Source organism: Arachis hypogaea, chromosome 14 (genome assembly GCF_003086295.3).
Source record: "Arachis hypogaea cultivar Tifrunner chromosome 14, arahy.Tifrunner.gnm2.J5K5, whole genome shotgun sequence".
NCBI classification, from domain to species: domain Eukaryota; kingdom Viridiplantae; phylum Streptophyta; class Magnoliopsida; order Fabales; family Fabaceae; genus Arachis; species Arachis hypogaea.
The window spans coordinates 58,901,699-58,919,307 of record NC_092049.1 but is presented as its reverse complement, the minus strand read 5'-3'; the positions used below and the strand labels follow the sequence as shown (position 1 = coordinate 58,919,307).

Genomic DNA, 17,609 nt, shown 5'->3' with positions numbered 1-17,609 from the left:
GCTATTCGTAAAATGGGGATTCGACCTTCTTGGACCTTTCCCTCAGGGATCAGGACAAGTCAAATTCCTCATAGTAGGGGTAGAGTATTTCACAAAATGGATCGAGGCAGAACCTCTAGCTAACGCCACTACTCAAAGAAGTCAAAAATTCCTATATAGAAACATTGTTACAAGATTTGGGGTTCCATACTCCATCACCACAGACAATGGCACCCAATTCACAGATGCAGGTTTCAGAGAGCTAGTGGCCGACTTGAACATAAAACACCAATTCACCTCCGTAGAACATCCCCGGGCTAATGGACGAGCCAAAGCTGCCAACAAAGTCATATTGGCTGGGCTAAAACGGAGATTACAGGACGCAAAGGGAGCCTGGGCTGAAGAGCTCCCACAAGTCCTATGGGCATACCGGACAACACCACATTCCACCACAAAGGAAACACCCTTCCGATTAGCTTACAGAATGAAGGCAATGATCCCGGTGGAGGTTGAAGAAGGGTCGTCCAGAGTGATTCACTATAATGAAGAAGCCAACTCCCAACTTCAAAAGGAAGAACTTGACCTACTTCCAGAAATCCGAGAAAGAGCTCGGATCAGGAAAGAGGCATTAAAACGTCGAATGGCTTCAAGATACAATCGAAAGGTAGTGCCGTAAGGTTTTACTGAGAATAACCTCATCCTAATCCGAAATGATATCGGAACAACTCGACCTGGAGAAGGAAAGCTGGCAGCAAACTGGAAAGGACCCTACCGAGAGGAATGCCTTCTGTTGGGAGCGTTAGCACACCCTGTGCGCACACATAACCAATGAAGTTCAACAACCTGTGCACACGCACACGTTAGAAGGTGCACTATATTGAGGGCACTAGCACGCCTTGTGCGATCGAACAGAGTTTGGAAAATTTTGCACTTATGCGTATGCACATGCCCTATTTTTCAACTAAAACTTTGTTTTTCAACTATTTCACCTTCCCAACAAGCTTGTAAACTTTTGTGACACCTATTTAATACTCTTGGGCTTATTATCGGGCATTAGAACATGGTAAAGTTCCTAGGAGAATTGATTTGGTACTATTTTAAAAAGTTAGAGAACGGAGGCTTAGGTTTCTGGTGTACTGAGGATGGGTTTGGTGGAGTGCGAAAGAAGAATGGTATATGAATTGAGAAATTGATGAGCTAATGAGTTCAGAATGGAAATGTTGAATTGACAGTGGTTGAGATGAGTCGAGGACTCAGAATCAAATGATGGATCCATGATATACTAAAAATATTTTCTGAAAACCACTGAGTTACTGCTTTATACTGAGATTGTTGAGACGCTATGCGCCTGGCAGGGACGGCATTTGGATCCGGCCTGTCGAGGTAGCGGCGGCGGCGTAAGGGCGGTGGTTAGTGCCGCTTGTGTTGAGATGTGATGTATGTGGCAGGCACAAAATCCTGGACAGTGTTCCGAGCACCATATCTCAAAGGTTCCCAATCATGATTCTGAAGGGCGACATCTCCATAGAGATGTGTCGGGTTGGCAGTTGAACCGACAATGTGATATCACAACCTATAGGACAGGCATTCATCATATGCATCTTTTACCTGTTTGTTTGCTTTTCCGAGTTGTATTTGCTTGCCTAATTGTATAACATGTCTAAGTGCCTACGTGAATTAATTGCCATATATGCCTATACTTGTGATTTACTTGCATTGATATTAATTTTGTTTTCTACTGGGATTGAGGAGGTTCGGAAGGCGATGGCGATGAAATCGCATGGAGGATAGGTTGGTGAAGGCTGTGGGACAGCGGAGAACTGTCACATTAGAAACTCCCTAAGTTAGATTACCCCTTTATTATGTTATGGTTTAAGTTATTCTTTAATGCTTTAAGTTATGCTTACTATTTTAGTTATGCCTTAAGATGAATCTTATGATGGATATGAAGTCTAGGATTGTCTTTGGGGTCCCGGGGTCTTATATCTTACATCATTGGGCACTGTTATCATACTGAGAACTTCCGGTTCTCATACCATATTCTGTTGTTGTTTTTCAAATGCAGGTCGCAACCCACCTCGGTGAGTTATTTCTATGGTGACAGAAGCAGAGGATCCTGGTTTCGTTTTGAATTCTTTTGATTACGTTGTTTATATCTCTCATCTTTTGTATTTTACTTTTGCCTAGAGGCATTACTTTGAGGGAAAAACTCGTATAAGCTGTTTTAACTTCAGATTTCTGTATGGTCTGTATGTAGCTAGCCGGCTTAAACTCCACGAGCCGTGGCTAGATTCTTATGCTATTATACTCTTATCTTTTGTATTATTATATCTATCTCTTGTGTATTAAGCTAGTAGCTTCGTGAGTACATTTTGCGCTTTTCAAATCCTGTTTTTGAGCTGTATCTTTCATCGACCTTCTAGAATATATTATTTCTTCTATATATTATATGTATAAGCTTTAAACTTATCGTAACCTTTGATTATTAGCCTTTACTTTACAACGTGAGGTAAGACTTAGGGTAATTAGGGTGTTACATCACAAAGAGCCACTCCTAACTTGCTTCAACTAAGGCTAAAGCCCACATCCAAAGACTTGAAGATTGATCTGGAAAGTGTATAAGTAGGATAGTTTTTGAAGTTAGAAAGAAGGCTGGGAAGCAGGGACCCTAATTGGGAAACCCCTGAATCATTTTTCTTTCTTTTTGTACTTTGTTTTACTTTCATGTACTTTTCTTTTCTCTTTGGATTTTGCTGAGCAATGATGAACTAAACCCCACATCATTAGGGGGAGGAGCTCTATTGTAATTCAAATGAATGAATTTATATCTTCTTCTTCTCAATCTGCTTGTTGTAGCTAACAGATAACTTCCATGTTTATTTTGATCTATTCACTCCGGAAGGGGGTTTAGATCCATTGAATTTCTATGTGAGCCTCGGAAGGGGAATCATAGAAATTAGTTTGGAGCTCTATCTCTCACAATTTTCTTGATCAATACATTCGGGATGATTTGAGATCTTGAGAACTTGTGTGGCTAATGGATAAAAGAAACGCACTTAACCTTTTCTCATGACAATTAGATCAAGGAATTGGCAAATTGATTGTGTTAAGAGAAATTAGGTTGCCAATGAATTGGGACTCAATTAATTACAATTCGCCATAGATCTACTTCAGATAATTGAGATTGAAGTTGAGACCCATTGATTCATGATGGATTCTGATATCTCCAATCCCTAATGAATCTTTCTCTTGTTATTCTTCACTTTGATTGCCTTGAGCTTCCTTTAATTACTTTGCATTTAGTGCTTCCTTTGATTTCTCAGCACCCAAAGCCCTTTTACATTTCATGCTGTTTACTTTTCATCGCCATTTATATTCTTGCCTTTACTTTCTTGCCATTTAAGTTTTCGTTCTTTACTTTCTTGTCATTAAAGTTTTCGCAATTTATATTTTGCAATTTACTTTCAACACTTTAATTTCTTACAATTTACATTCTGTTAGTTCAATTCCACCAAAACCATCAAATATTAGCTTGACTAGACAAATCACCTCACTAAAGTTGCTTGATCTATCAATCCCTGTGGGATCGACCTCACTCTTGTGAGTTATTACTTGACGATTCAGTACACTTGCCGAAGAGATTTGTTGCTGTGCAAATTCCTGGTTCATCAGTGTAATTCAGTGTAATGATTAATTATTCTATTTTTTCTGATATAATTTTTAATTTTTTAATTTTAAATAATAAATCGAACCCTAAGATTTGAGGAATAATAAAAGAGCAATGTTACATGACCAACACATTTAAAAAAATTTGTAATACTAAAATATAAATTTGAGACTCACATTTATGTATTTAAAAAAAATAAAATAAAGAAATAAATCTAACCATTAAATTCGCATGTTTAAAAAAATTTTAAAACTATAAATCTAATAATATGAAAATTAAATTTATGATTTTCATATAAAAAAATACCAAATTTAACATTAATGAAAAATACAATTGGAAGGGCAACCCAAAATTAAAAGACGGTATTTGATGCAACAAGCGAACTATAACTTAAATAGCATATCCTCACCTAGAAATTTTAAATTCAACTCTCACTCTAATTTTTAAAAAAAAAATCTGGAGCAGTCGCCCAATCCCAACATGTGTCCAAATACAGCTTTATCCAGGTGCGCTTCTCACCGAGGAAAAAAAAAAAACAACGTTAAAATCTGTAGCAATGGCCCAAAAAGAAACCTCACAATTGATAGGTGTTCGGTTTTACCCCTTTTAAAATAAGCAAAGGCTCTACAGCTTCCATTTTATCAAACCGAGAAAATTTGTCATTTTCCTCCTTAGCATTGTTTATAGGCTTATAAATTGATTTAAAATTGGTGTTTGCTACGGTACGATGATAAATTTATACGTACCGGTACAATAAAAACAAGAACAAATTAAAACACGACATTTGGATTATATTTTCCATATTAGTAATTAATTTTTTTTTCTTTAAATATATATCATATCAATATTTTTACTAAACTATCTTTATATTTTAATAAAAATAAAAAATATTTTTTATTTAATATTATAAAAAGACTTAAATATCCTTTTTCTTTTTATATTAAACAAAAACTATTCTAATCCTTTTAATTTACTCAAAATTCAATTAACCTTAATTTGAACCAAATTAAAAATTAAAATCACAATACATTTGATTATTCATATACTAAAAAATTACTTGATCTCTCATGAACCCTAATCTAATATCTGATATCCCATTCATAACAAAAAGAAGAACACACCTAAAAAATAAAATTATTCTTTATTATTATATACCAATCTACCAATAAAATACATCCTCACCCCTAATCTCCTCTCCGAACAGCAGCAGCAGCTTATCTTCACCTTCTCCCTCCCTTGCAGCCGTGCTCTGTCTCCATCGTTCTTCACGCTTCACGCAGTAGCAGCACGCACGAGCAGCCGCCTTATCGTTCTCCACGCATCAACAGCCCTGTGTCGCCCTCCGTGCAGTGCAGCCATCGTGTTGTCCTCCACGTAGCAGCAACCCCGTATCGCTCTCCGTGCCTTCCTCCACTCCTCCCTGCAGTTGCCACTCTCTGTGTAACATGGTAGTTTCCAAAGGTGTGTAACAAATATACCCAGTTCATTTCGTGGCATTCAAATTGAAGTAAATAATTCAGTGTTTTGGTGATTCAATATTAACTTTCTATATTTTTGCAATGTACAGAGCACCAATGAAAAACTGTTATTGACTTAGCTTGTAGACTTGTAGTCGTTGACTTGGTGAAATATATTGTAGCTAAAAACTCCAATGTGACATGATGAAAACTTATTATTGAGTCTTTTGCTTCAAAATTATGAACAGACTAGAGTCTCTGGATTGTTGACAAATGCTCCGTTTATGCTAAATGTGGGTTGTGACATGTATGTGAACAATCCTAAGGTTGTTCTACACGCACTCTGCATTGTGTTTGCTTCACTTAGATATTTAAATGTGAGTTGTGAATTTGTTTTTTGATCTGTGAGTTAAATTGTAAATTTGTTTTACTAGTTCTTTGTGATTTGTGAGTTGAATTGTGAAGTTGTGTTTTGATTTGTAAGTTGAATCCATGCCTTTTTCTATGTATGGAAATGCAAATTTTGCTACTAGTTCTTTTTTCCTGCACAGGGGTCAGTGAAAGACTTTTTCTGTTTTGAATAAATGATTAGAAGTAGAGCTTTTCTATTAGAAGCGGGCTTCAAATTTGTTAGGTCTTCATGTCTTCGATTCACTTTTTTACGAAATCTAGGTTTTTAAAATTTCTAATTTTCTATTTGGTTGTTTTTGCTTACTGTCAAATCAAGAATCCAATTTCCTTGGTTTCTAAGGCTTTTGATAAAATTATCTTACGTTAGATTAACCTTTCAGTATAATTACTCGTAGATATATATAATGTCAGTATTACTCAAGGCATAGGATCATCACAATTATATAGAATGGTTTAGTTTAGTCGAAGCAGTTAAAAAAAATTCACTCGAAAATCTCACTGGAATGCCTTATTAGCTTAAAATTTGAAAGAATTATTTATTTTTGTGATTATAAAAGATCTGTTCAATTTAAAATTAAGCAGAGAAAAAGTTTATTCAGTGCATTATAGACGGTTAATGTATTGATGCAAAATTAAATCGAGCCATATATTTAGATGATAGGAAACTTTATTTGATGTGATTGGGTAATTGGAGAGGAACTTGGCAGGTTTGGAAAACAGGTGGTGAAGATCCATCATTCATGGTCAAGGTTGACTCCCAGAACTTAGAAAATATGTTGGGATTTTCTGAAGCTAACTTGTCAAGCAAATCCAATTCTTTCATGACATGTTTTATTCGTTGTTTTAAGTGAAAATGTATTCCTTCTGGAAGATAAACATTGTAGATACAACTTTCTTTTGCTATTTCCTTTGACTTTTTGAGTCAAATGTAAGATACTATCCCATATGAATTTTTATGTTTGTATATTGTTGAAGGGTTAGAAGAGAAGAAGCACGTTTAGATTTTTTTGAAAGTTTCAATTTTTGGTTTGGCAAATTTTTTATTCATGAGCGCAGAAGTGATTTTGCATTCAAAATCACGTGGAAGCAACCATTTTGAGCTTCTTCGTTTCACTAACGGGCTTTTAGCCATCAATGTTCAATCTTTATTTATCTTTTATCAACTTTATCATTTATGCATGTTATTGTATTATTTATGAAATTGTTATTATTTCTATTTATATGAACTTTTTTTTCTATTATTTATTATTTTTGTTCTTTGTTAATTATTTATTTGACATTATACATTTTTATAATTATGATTTTTTTTGTATTATTTTTTATTATCTTTTTATAATATAATTTATTAATCTTATTAGGTAAAGTGAATTAAACAAAAAATTAATCGTAAATAATAATAATAGTAAAAAATTATAACATACAAGAATACTAAGAGTACTAAAAATATACTATATAAAAATATCATCAAAATTTTTTTGATTTATTTCAATCACTACTAAAGTAAATATTTAATTTTTTTTTATTATTCTTAGTACTCTCTAAAATTTATATTTTGTTAGTTTTAGTTAAAAATATATTTTGTCAATTTTTATATGTTATTTTTATTTTAGTATATAAATATTAATTTTATTATAAAATTAATTAATAAGATCTATCAAAATATTTAAATTAAAATGACAAGATAATATACAAAAATTATTTAAATTGATATCTATTTTAATAATTTTTTATCTAAAAGTAATTTTGAGTAGTGTAATCCAAACAACATTTATTTTACTACAAACTTACTTTTGATCAAAATCAAGTTTACAAAATCAATTTTATGCAAACTCCTGTTTGTAAACTGTAATCCAACCACGCACGAATATGTTTGGATTCAATAACAAGAATATTAGAGGATATTTTGCATATCAGCACCAGTACATCATAGCATTCAACTAAACTAAACTCTAACAACTCTTATATTCAACTAAATTACTTAATGAAAAAAATAAAATAAAATCTATTAACATGAATCCTTTTTTGTGACAACCTTAACATGTATTGTACTTTAACAACAACAACAATAACAACAAGAAGAAGAAGAAGAAGATGGTCGTGTGGTGGTGCGGTGCGGCGGACGGCAGGGCGGCGGTGCGGTGTGGTGCGGCAGGACGGCGGTGCAGGGCGGCAGTCCCCCTTCTCTCCCCCTCTTCCCCCCTCCCCCCTTTTTTTCGCGGCCTTCCCCCCCCCGTTTCTTTCTCTCCCCAGTCCCCACCCCTTTTTCTTCTTTTTTATTTATTTATTTTATAATTTTTTAATAATAAAGGATAATTTTGTAAAAAAAAAAGAAAATTGAAGTAAAAAATGACAATTTTATAACGTTTTGTAACGTTGAGGATAATTTTAATAAGAAAAAAAAGGTCGGGGACGATTTTCATTTCGACCCCAGACCTTGGGGACAAAAAAAATACTTATCCCTAATTATGTTTTGGATGAAAACATGGTTTATAATTATGTTTATTAGATATTTATAATTACAAAGACTTTAATGTTTGTGAATGTTAAAATTATAATTTGTTTATACTTTTAGAAATTATAATAGTTAAAAGTAAAAAATAGAAGAGATTTTTTATGCCTTTATATATTATTTAATAGTTAAAAGTAAAAAAAAAAAAGAATATTTGGTGGGCTTAGCCCGTCGGCCTGCCGGCCCGCCAACCCACCATTAGGCGGGGCGGGTTGGGATTTTGGGACCGCCTCACTAGGCGGGGCGAGGCGGGCCAGCCCGCCAAAGAGCGCGCTTCTGGCGGGCGGGGCGGGCTTTCCCGCTTGCCCGTGTACTTGAGAACTTTTGTCCAGTTTTCCTGCTTATTAAAGCTTTGAGTGATGGAATAGTTTTGCACTTTGTCATTTTCAATCCTGCAAATTAGCCCAAAAATCTGTCATTTCTTAAATACCACAAACTAACAAGTATACCTAATACTGGAAACAAACAAATAAAACAAAAAATAAATAAAAATGGCGGGAATCGTCGAAATATGAATAATTGGAATATTTGATGTATGTCATTAAGCCATACGTGAAAGAAACAATGAAGCAACTTTTACCCATGTGAAAGTTTATTCTATTTCACAACCAACTTTGGGCTCTCAAGTAAAGAAGAAATTTGTTTGGATAAAATTTAATGCAAGATCCAACACCCAAATGTAAAGGTCTTGAAAAAGCAAACCTTCAGAGAAATTTCAAGAACTATTATCAGTGAAAAACTCAGCTCACAAACTATGTATAGATAAGCAAAATTTATCAATTACTAAACATGTGATTTAGAGACCTGATATAAAGGCATGTAAAGAATTGTTCATAAATACCAGTCCACATCAAAGCACAAACATAGTAAAGCTTAGCTCATTCCCATTCTACAGTCTACTATCTGTATTTTTGTATTTAATAAAGAAAGGAAAGAGCAGAGACAGAAATCCAGCCTGGATATGCACCAAAAGAGATTATGGACACAGAGCAGGCTTACTTTGGTTCTTTCCTCTTTGCAGAAAAGACTCGAAGAGCTGTAAATCTCATGCATTTGTTCAAAAGCAACATAAATTCCATCAGCTATGACTAATTAAATAACATGCTCATGGATATCATAAGTTATACCTTGAGTCACATCACATTACTCTCTCAGAGATCAGCAAAAATGAACCCTTGGGTATTATTCCCTCCATAATTCTTCATCAACATACTTAGCAAAAGGCATGAAATGTAATTCCAAAGGATTTAAATTTGATGACACCAACACCAAATTTCTCTTCATCCGACAATTAAGAGTAATGATGATCTGAATGTGAAACCATGGAAGGTAAATTTTTAGGCATTTGGTCAATGTCCAAAGATAAAACTCACTACAATTAATATGTATTAGTATTATATGCGATGGTACTTGTATGAAAGTTGAAACATTTCTCAGGTGGGATATTATTTTCTTGATCTTTGGACTTGGCAAATTCTGCAAAATCCTTGAGGCATGCCAAAAACAATGTCATTGCTTTGTCTAGCGTGTACTCCAGAACAAGTTCACTGGACCGAACCTGCAAAATCAAGGATATATTGCAATTGAGGATCCAAAGCAATTGATTTATATAGACATAACATAACACAATAAAAACAACTAACAAATTAAAGCCTTTGCAATTGTTCATAAAAATTAAAGATCAATAATTCTTAGCTACAATATATTCCACCAAGTCAACGACTACAAGTCTACAAGCTAAGTCAATAACAGTTTTTCATTGGTGTTCTGTACATTGCAAAAATATAGAAAGTTAATATTGAATCACCAAAACACTGAATTATTTACTTCAATTTGAATGCCACGAAATGAACTGGGTATATTTGTTACACACCTTTGGAAACTACCATGTTACACAGAGAGTGGCAACTGCAGGGAGGAGTGGAGGAAGGCACGGAGAGCGATACGGGATTGCTGCTACGTGGAGGACGACACGATGGCTGCACTGCACGGAGGGCGACACAGGGCTGTTGATGCGTGGAGAACGATAAGGCGGCTGCTCGTGCGTGCTGCTACTGCGTGAAGCGTGAAGAACGATGGAGACAGAGCATGGCTGCAAGGGAGGGAGAAGGTGAAGATAAGCTGCTGCTGCTGTTTGGGGAGGAGATTAGGGGTGAGGATGTATTTTATTGGTAGATTGGTATACAATGATAAAGAATAATTTTATTTTTTAGGTGTGTTCTTTTTGTTATGAATGGGATATCAGATATTAGATTAGGGTTCATGAAAGATCAAGTAATTTTCTAGTATATGAATAATCAAATGTATTGTGATTTTAATTTTTAATTTGGTTCAAATTAAGGTTAATTGAATTTTGAGTAAATTAAAAGGATTAGAATAGTTTTTGTTTAATATAAAAAGAAAAAGGATATTTAAGTCTTTTTATAATATTAAATAAAAAAATATTTTTTATTTTTATTAAAATATAAGGATAGTTTAGTAAAAATATTGATATAATATATATTTAAAGGAAAAAAAATTAGTTACTGATGTGGAAAATATAATCCAAGTGTCGTGTTTTAATTTGTTCTTTTTTTATTGTACCGATATGTATAAATTTATCATCGTACTATAGCAAACACCTTTAAAATTATATTATATCCATTGTGTGAGAGAATCTTAGTAATAAATAAAGCTATTTTGCTTCCGGATCTAAACTTTTGTGTTGTTGCTAAGCAGCTTCCATTTCGTCTTTTACACAGAAGAAAAAAAATTAATTAAATGAATTATATCCAGTTGGCTTCAGAAACCAGAGTATTAAACACGACTCCGGTCAAACAAGTAAGATCACTGGATTTTTATTTTCAGTAGTAGTGTTTCCACTTCTACACAGTAAACAAGCTTGGAAGGCAAAAAAAAAAAAATGGCTATGCTTCTTATTATTCCACTGTTAGTGCACTCCATCCTATTCACCATTTCAAGTAAGCACCCTTCTACTCCTTCTCACTGAGTTTCCGATATGTGTTTTGTTCATTTATTATTGGAGGCGTGTGTTTTGTAGAGTGATTAACCCCTTTTTGATTTACTCCACGTGCAGGTGCAGTGTTCTCACCCCAGCCTGGGATCTGCTACGGCCAACTAGGCAACAACCTTCCACCGCCATGGAAGTCAGTGGAGCTCATAAAGTCCCTCAAAGCGAAGCGCGTCAAAATCTACGATGCCACGCCGGAGATTCTCCACGCGCTCAAAAACACCACCATTCAAGTCTCCATCATGGTCCCCAACGAGATCATCTTCAACGTCTCCACCAACAAGACATTTTCCGACCAGTGGGTTCGAAAAAACGTAGTACCATTCTACCCACACACCCTCATCCGCTACCTGCTTGTCGGCAACGAAGTCATCAGTAGCACAAAGAACGACACGTGGCAGCACCTCGTCCCCGCAATGCGCAACATCAAGCGCTCCCTCAGATCCTTCCGCATCAACAAAGTCAAGGTGGGAACCCCATCTGCCATGGACGTTCTAGAATCGTCCTTCCCACCCTCAAACGGTGCGTTTCGCAAGGACATAGCTGCTCCCATAATGAAACCAATGCTCAAGTTTTTGGACCGCACCAAGTCCTTCTTCTTCCTTGATGTGTACCCGTTTTTCGCCTGGGCTTCGGATCCCACAAACATAAAGCTGGAATACGCGCTTTTGGAATCCAAGAACATAACCGTTACTGATTCAGGTAAAATCTCAGATTTAACATATTACTATTTTAAATAAATTAATCCATTCTACAAATTTTCTACTGAGTTTGACCGATCTTTCTATTTAAATATTGTTACGATTTGAAATATACATATAAATATATACTATACAATATTGAAATTTTCCAATTTGGTTGCAGGTACAGGTCTTGTTTACTCAAACCTCTTCGATCAGATGGTAGATGCTGTTTACTTCGCCATGAAGCGGGTCGGGTATCCGAATATTCGGATCTTCATTGCGGAAACGGGTTGGCCAAATAAGGGGGACATTGACCAGATCGGAGCCAATATTTTCAATGCTGCTGCTTACAATCGCAATTTCGTTAAGAAAGTAATGACTAAACCCCCGGTTGGGACTCCGGCGCGACCAGGTTGGGTTCTTCCATCTTTTATATTCGCGCTGTATAACGAGAACCAGAAACCAGGTCCGGGTACGGAGCGGCATTTCGGGTTGTTGTTCCCGAACGGGTCAATGGTTTACGATATTGATCTTTCGTGGAAGACGCCGGAGTCTGAGTTCCGGGCATTGCCGGCACCGGAGAACAATGCGCCGTACAAGGGGAAGATATGGTGCGTGGCGGTGCGTGGGGCAAACGAGACGGCGGTGGCGTCGGCATTGTCATACGCGTGCTCGCAGGGAAATAACACGTGTTACCCGATTCGAGCCGGGAAACGGTGTTTTAAACCCGATTCACTGTACTGGCATGCTAGCTACGCGTTTAGTTCATACTGGGCGCAGTTTAGGAAGACTGGTGGAACTTGTTACTTCGATGGGCTTGCCACGCAAACTACAAAGGATCCAAGTACGTCTTCGTCTCTTTGCCTAAATATTGATTGGATAAAATATATTTTTTATAATTAATTTTTGTAAAAGGTTTAAAAATACTTTTAACATTTGATTTATTTTAATTTTATTTCTAATGTTTAATGAAATTTGTAAATTAAACATGCAAAAAATTTTAAATTAAACACATATTTTTTACCAATACATAGAATTTTTTTTAACTTGAAAACTATTTTTTTACTATAAGGACAATTTTTTTAAAATGAAACACACAAGAAAAACATTAAAAAAAAAATTGAAGAAAATAACTAAACACACAAGTATTTTTACACCAAAACACAAATTTTTTCAACTGAACATGAAAATTTTATTTTATTTTATTTTGTTGAGTTACTGCTTCACTTATCTTCATTGTTAATCTTAAAAAAGTCTTTATATTCTTCTTTCAAGTACCCTTGATGAAAAGAAATCATGGACATATCACATATTTGATAGTCTTTGTTCTCAATTTGATTGTTGATAAATTGGTAGAACACGTGCATGTATTACCGTCAATAAACTATCAAAATAAAATATCTGTTCGGAGGTATCCATGAATATTAAGTTTTTTAAAAATATATATATAAACATAATAAAATTTAATACAATTCAACCAAATATATTAAATTAACACAATTCCAACCTAAATTTAATATAATCAATATACATGTAATATTTATAACATACAAATTAAAAAAAAATGAAATAGAAAAATTTTCCACAAATGTTAGAAACGAATTAAAATTACATAACTATATATATACATATTTATTAGGGCATTTAAATATTATATTCTTTATGGGGATTTCATGGATTCCCATGGAGTAGTGGATTTCCATCCCTGTGGAGATTTTGCGGGTCAGCGTTAGTTTTCCATTGCGGATAACTGCGGGTATATGTTTTCTTGCCATCCTCATTTGAGACTTTAGAGCACCCAAAGAAAAATGCAATAAAAGAAGAATCAGTAGCAGAACGTATGTGATTCATGTGAGTGATTTTTGTTAGGAATGATTTAAGATTAAGGGATTAAATTGATTTTGTAGAATTTAATTACTAAAAAATTTGCTCATGTAGCACTGTTATTCTCAAGAAATGTTTGTTTTGTTTGAGTTTTTATTTGAAAAGATAAAATTAAATAGAAATTATTGTAAAATATGAAACCCGCATTTGCATTTAACCTCTAATAATAATAGGTGGTTAAACTAGACCACTTTAAAATTTTAATAGATTAAAAAAATATTTTATAATGACCAAACCATAGAAATGAATATTTATTGGGATAAAAAATCTTAGTGATTTATTTTATTTGTCACATTTAGCCAACATTAATCTCTTTTTCCATCTTTATCTCTAATTTAAAGTAAGTTTAAGAAAAAGAACAAGTACAATATTAATTGTATTAATAGAAGTTTTTATTTTTGTTTTTGAAGATATTTTATGTAGTTATATAATTTTCTATTATTATATTTTATAACCGGTGTAATTTGAATAAGTCAGGTATGTCCTTTTTATAAATAGGATGACAATTTTATATAAAATGTTTCAACCTTTTAAAAATAAAATGAAACTCTATTCCGAATGTTCCCTCGTAATAGAATGTTTTCATATTTGTAGGTTACGGATCTTGCAAGTTCCCAAGTGTAACACTATGAAGGAATCAACACAAGAAAATGAAGATATCATTACTACACCATTTAATGATTCTTTCATTGACGACTACTACAGCTGCTGCTGCAACATTAGCAACTTATTATTCCACCATTTTGATATCCGTTTAATTGCTTTCATTTCATTAATATTTTGTTCCTCCTCTCGGCAGCAATATGTGCCCACCACTCCACCGGGGAGGAATTCAAAGTAAGCAATGAGCTCAATAATTTATAGCCATGATTTGACACCACGTTGTTTAGAATAAGTAGTCATGAGCTATTATAATGTTCTTGTTTATTTTTTGGCTTTTTGGTGTTATTTTGGTGTGATTTCACCGGGTCTAGGGTCGGGTAAGGGTCTCAAAAATAGACCCGATCATTATTTCGGGTTGGGTTCGGGCCATGACTCGAGTCACCCGAAATCGGTCCGGTAGCCCCGTCATCATACACAATTAATATTTTGTGTTATTAGTGATAGATGATGACTATTTTTATGTTGAATTTAAGTATTGTAAACCTTAATATTTTGTGTTATTAGTTATTATAAGACCATAAATTAATGTTTTATGTTTAAAATGCATAAGATTTTAGACTAATGCATAATATTGTGTTATTTGTATTGATTTAAATATTTGGAGCTATTAGACAATGTTAGTATTGATTATGGTTATGCTTTAATTTTAGAGAAGAGTTGGTTCTTGTTATATTTTTCTAAGTGAATTTTACCATGTCAAATAATGGTTGGAGTCTTGGAAATTTGGATATTTTCACATGCTAGCTTATAAGAAGGTATCAAGGTAATGTAATATTAACGGCCCGGTTTTAACCCGATTTTTACCCAGTATAATCGTGGCCCGAAAGTGTATAGATTTTATCGGGTTTAGGGCCGGATTCGGGTCTAATAAATAGTCCCGGTATATATTTCAGGTCGGATCTGAGTCACATTAAATCCGATTTCACCCGACCCATGCACACCTCTAATTACTAGCATTGTTGCAAAAGAATTTATTTGTTTTGCATAGTTGAAAAAGGGATGTGTCTAAAATATTCCGGTTTAAAATGGGACATCGACATTCCAATTAAATTCAAATTACATATAACTTTTAGAATAAAATATTGTTTTTATTCTCAACATTTAGGCTAAATCTCAAATTATATATAATTTATCAATGTTCTTACTATTATTGGATAGGAAGATTGGCCCATATAAATATTTTTGGATAAAACACTTATATAAACTAAAAGTAACCTAATATTACATAAATCACGTAAAACAAAAAATGTTACGTGGATATTTTTATGTATATATCTATATAAATCGAATTTATTTTAATATTAAATCAAATTAATGTGTATCGAATTATATGGAGCACTACATTTAAACATAAATCGAATTCATATAATTCGAATTGGCTATTGTGATACTAAATCGAATCTAATTAATTTGATTTACTGTTGTACAACACATATATAGTAAATCGAATCAAAAGTGTTTTATCCAATATTTTTTATTTTAAAAAAATTTAAAAATATTGTTATCAAATTGTTAAGGTGTCATTCCGCTTTCTTTCATCACTTTTGGAATCCAAGCGTAATAATATATTATAAAAGGAAAAATAATAGGTGAGTTTTCTGGTGCTTGAATACAGGTGACTAACGGTAGCCATGTTTTGACCCACCAATAATATCATAACATCTGACTCAAAGGATTCTCTAAAAATGAGCAAAACGACGTCGCTGAGGAATATGCAATTAAAGATAAACATAGTAACTTCAGTAAATTTGCTGGGAAAGTATTTATGTAATTTTGCATCCGAAAAATAATTTTTGTTTCTTTTTTAAATAAAAGTCTTGATGTTCCACTGGATAAGAAGCATCACCATAGTGGAGCACCGTACCAGCAGAAAATGAATATATATGCTCTTTTACTGAAACTCGAAGCACCGTATCTTGGGACTTGGAGTCACTGGAAGAAGTGGCGGTTAGAAGTGTCCGAAAGAACAGCGACCGCTCATCAGGTCCAGATTTTTATTTGGACATGTCTCTATGAAGGCCATGACGAAAAAAAACAGTGAGGATATTTGTGGAAAGCAGTGCATTTATAGATGCAACGAATGTTCGAAATATTGCCAGATTGCAAGTTTCATTGGCTTATTAGAGATGAGAAACAAGTTGAGAAAACTGTAACTTTCGTGGTGGAGAAATATAGAAGGCTTTCAGCCTAGCTTTAATGATTTTTGGATGTTGTGGAACCTTCTGAACCAAACTTTTGTTATTTTTTGTATTTTTCAATTTATTACATTTTTTTGGATGATTTAATTAGTTGTTTATTATTCTTAATTAATATCCAAAAATTTTACTTTTTTTTTCACTTTTTTTTAATTAGCCAATTTATCATAGTCAATCATATCAAAACCTGCCTTCCATTTGTGCTAAATAAGTCACATACCAGCATTGCATTGGTTGATCTAATTTAATCACCTTAGCCATCATAAGAGAAAAGCCACCATAAAAGTCACCAAAATAATATTGTAACTTTATTATCCTTGACCTTAATAAATATCCTTCAGTATTTATGTTAATAAGAAGCATCATTATTAGATAACATCACCATGATAGTATTTCAAAAAGGTTTTATATTAATCTAATCCCAACATGTGAGCTCTTCATTTATCCAATATAGTATAGTTTTTTTCTCTTTAATAAAATAGCCAATAAATTTACTCGTCCAGAATGTGTTAATAGTTACTTTAAATTAAATTTTCTTTAATACAACTATATTAGCATAAAGAACTCGGTCTAGCCACAAAATGTGAGCGTGAATCTTGATTTATCCATATACATACTACAAAGTTTTTATTTATTTGTGACAATTTTTTTTCTTATTTATAGAGGTTTATAACCCCACCAAATAATTTGTGGAGATTTCTAAAACTCCCAAAATTTGAGGTGTTACAAAGTTTTTTGTGGGAGATTTTTAAAAACCTCCACAATCTATTAAGTGGAGGTTTTGTGTGTGTTTAGTGAAAATTTTATATTAGACGTTTGTGGCAGTTCTTGGTCAATGTTTATAGCGGTTTAAATCCCCCACAAAAAGACCTTTTTATTTTAAAAATAATAGCTATTCTGTGAAGGTTTCAAACTTGTCAATATAATTTTTAAAAATTAATCTATATTATTATCACACTATTAATCATTTATTATTAAAAAGAAATATTTAAACAAGACATTAAAAATATAGAAGAAAATTAAAATAAAAAAATATTTTAAAACAAAATATAGTATACTACCATCATTTTTCAATCATATTAATTAATTACAACTATAAAATATTAAAAATAACAAGATAAAATATAGACTTATGTCCAAATTCCCAAACA

The 17,609-nt window shown here is 33.4% G+C and overlaps 1 protein-coding gene and 2 long non-coding RNA genes across 3 annotated transcripts; 2 read left to right on the top strand and 1 right to left on the bottom strand.

The window, feature by feature from the left end:
* The first annotated feature begins 4,756 nt into the window (after positions 1 to 4,756).
* Positions 4,757 to 6,527, top strand: LOC112742056 (uncharacterized). Its single transcript, XR_003171823.2, has 2 exons — positions 4,757 to 5,107; positions 6,222 to 6,527. It is a non-coding gene; the product is annotated as an uncharacterized lncRNA (long non-coding RNA).
* Positions 6,528 to 7,349: 822 nt separating this feature from the next.
* On the bottom strand, positions 7,350 to 10,314 carry LOC112742055 (uncharacterized). Its single transcript, XR_003171822.3, has 4 exons — positions 9,897 to 10,314; positions 9,434 to 9,581; positions 9,151 to 9,331; positions 7,350 to 8,415 (listed from the first exon to the last, which is right to left on the bottom strand). It is a non-coding gene; the product is annotated as an uncharacterized lncRNA (long non-coding RNA).
* Positions 10,315 to 10,553: 239 nt separating this feature from the next.
* LOC112742054 (probable glucan endo-1,3-beta-glucosidase A6) lies at positions 10,554 to 14,858 on the top strand. The gene is made up of 4 exons (XM_025791266.3): positions 10,554 to 10,983; positions 11,100 to 11,735; positions 11,898 to 12,560; positions 14,195 to 14,858. Exons 1-4 carry the CDS (start codon positions 10,926 to 10,928, stop codon positions 14,230 to 14,232), a joined length of 1,395 nt encoding a protein of 464 aa, XP_025647051.1. The 5' UTR covers positions 10,554 to 10,925; the 3' UTR covers positions 14,233 to 14,858.
* Positions 14,859 to 17,609: the final 2,751 nt, after the last annotated feature.

Excerpts from the sequence above, each read along its gene's own strand:
- LOC112742054 (XM_025791266.3), top strand. The coding sequence starts at position 10,926 with ATGGCTATGCTTCTTATTATTCCACTGTTAGTGCACTCCATCCTATTC. Across the intron at positions 10,984-11,099 it reads CATCCTATTCACCATTTCAA|GTGCAGTGTTCTCACCCCAG; the intron begins GTAAGCACCCTT and ends CTCCACGTGCAG. Across the intron at positions 11,736-11,897 it reads CATAACCGTTACTGATTCAG|GTACAGGTCTTGTTTACTCA; the intron begins GTAAAATCTCAG and ends ATTTGGTTGCAG.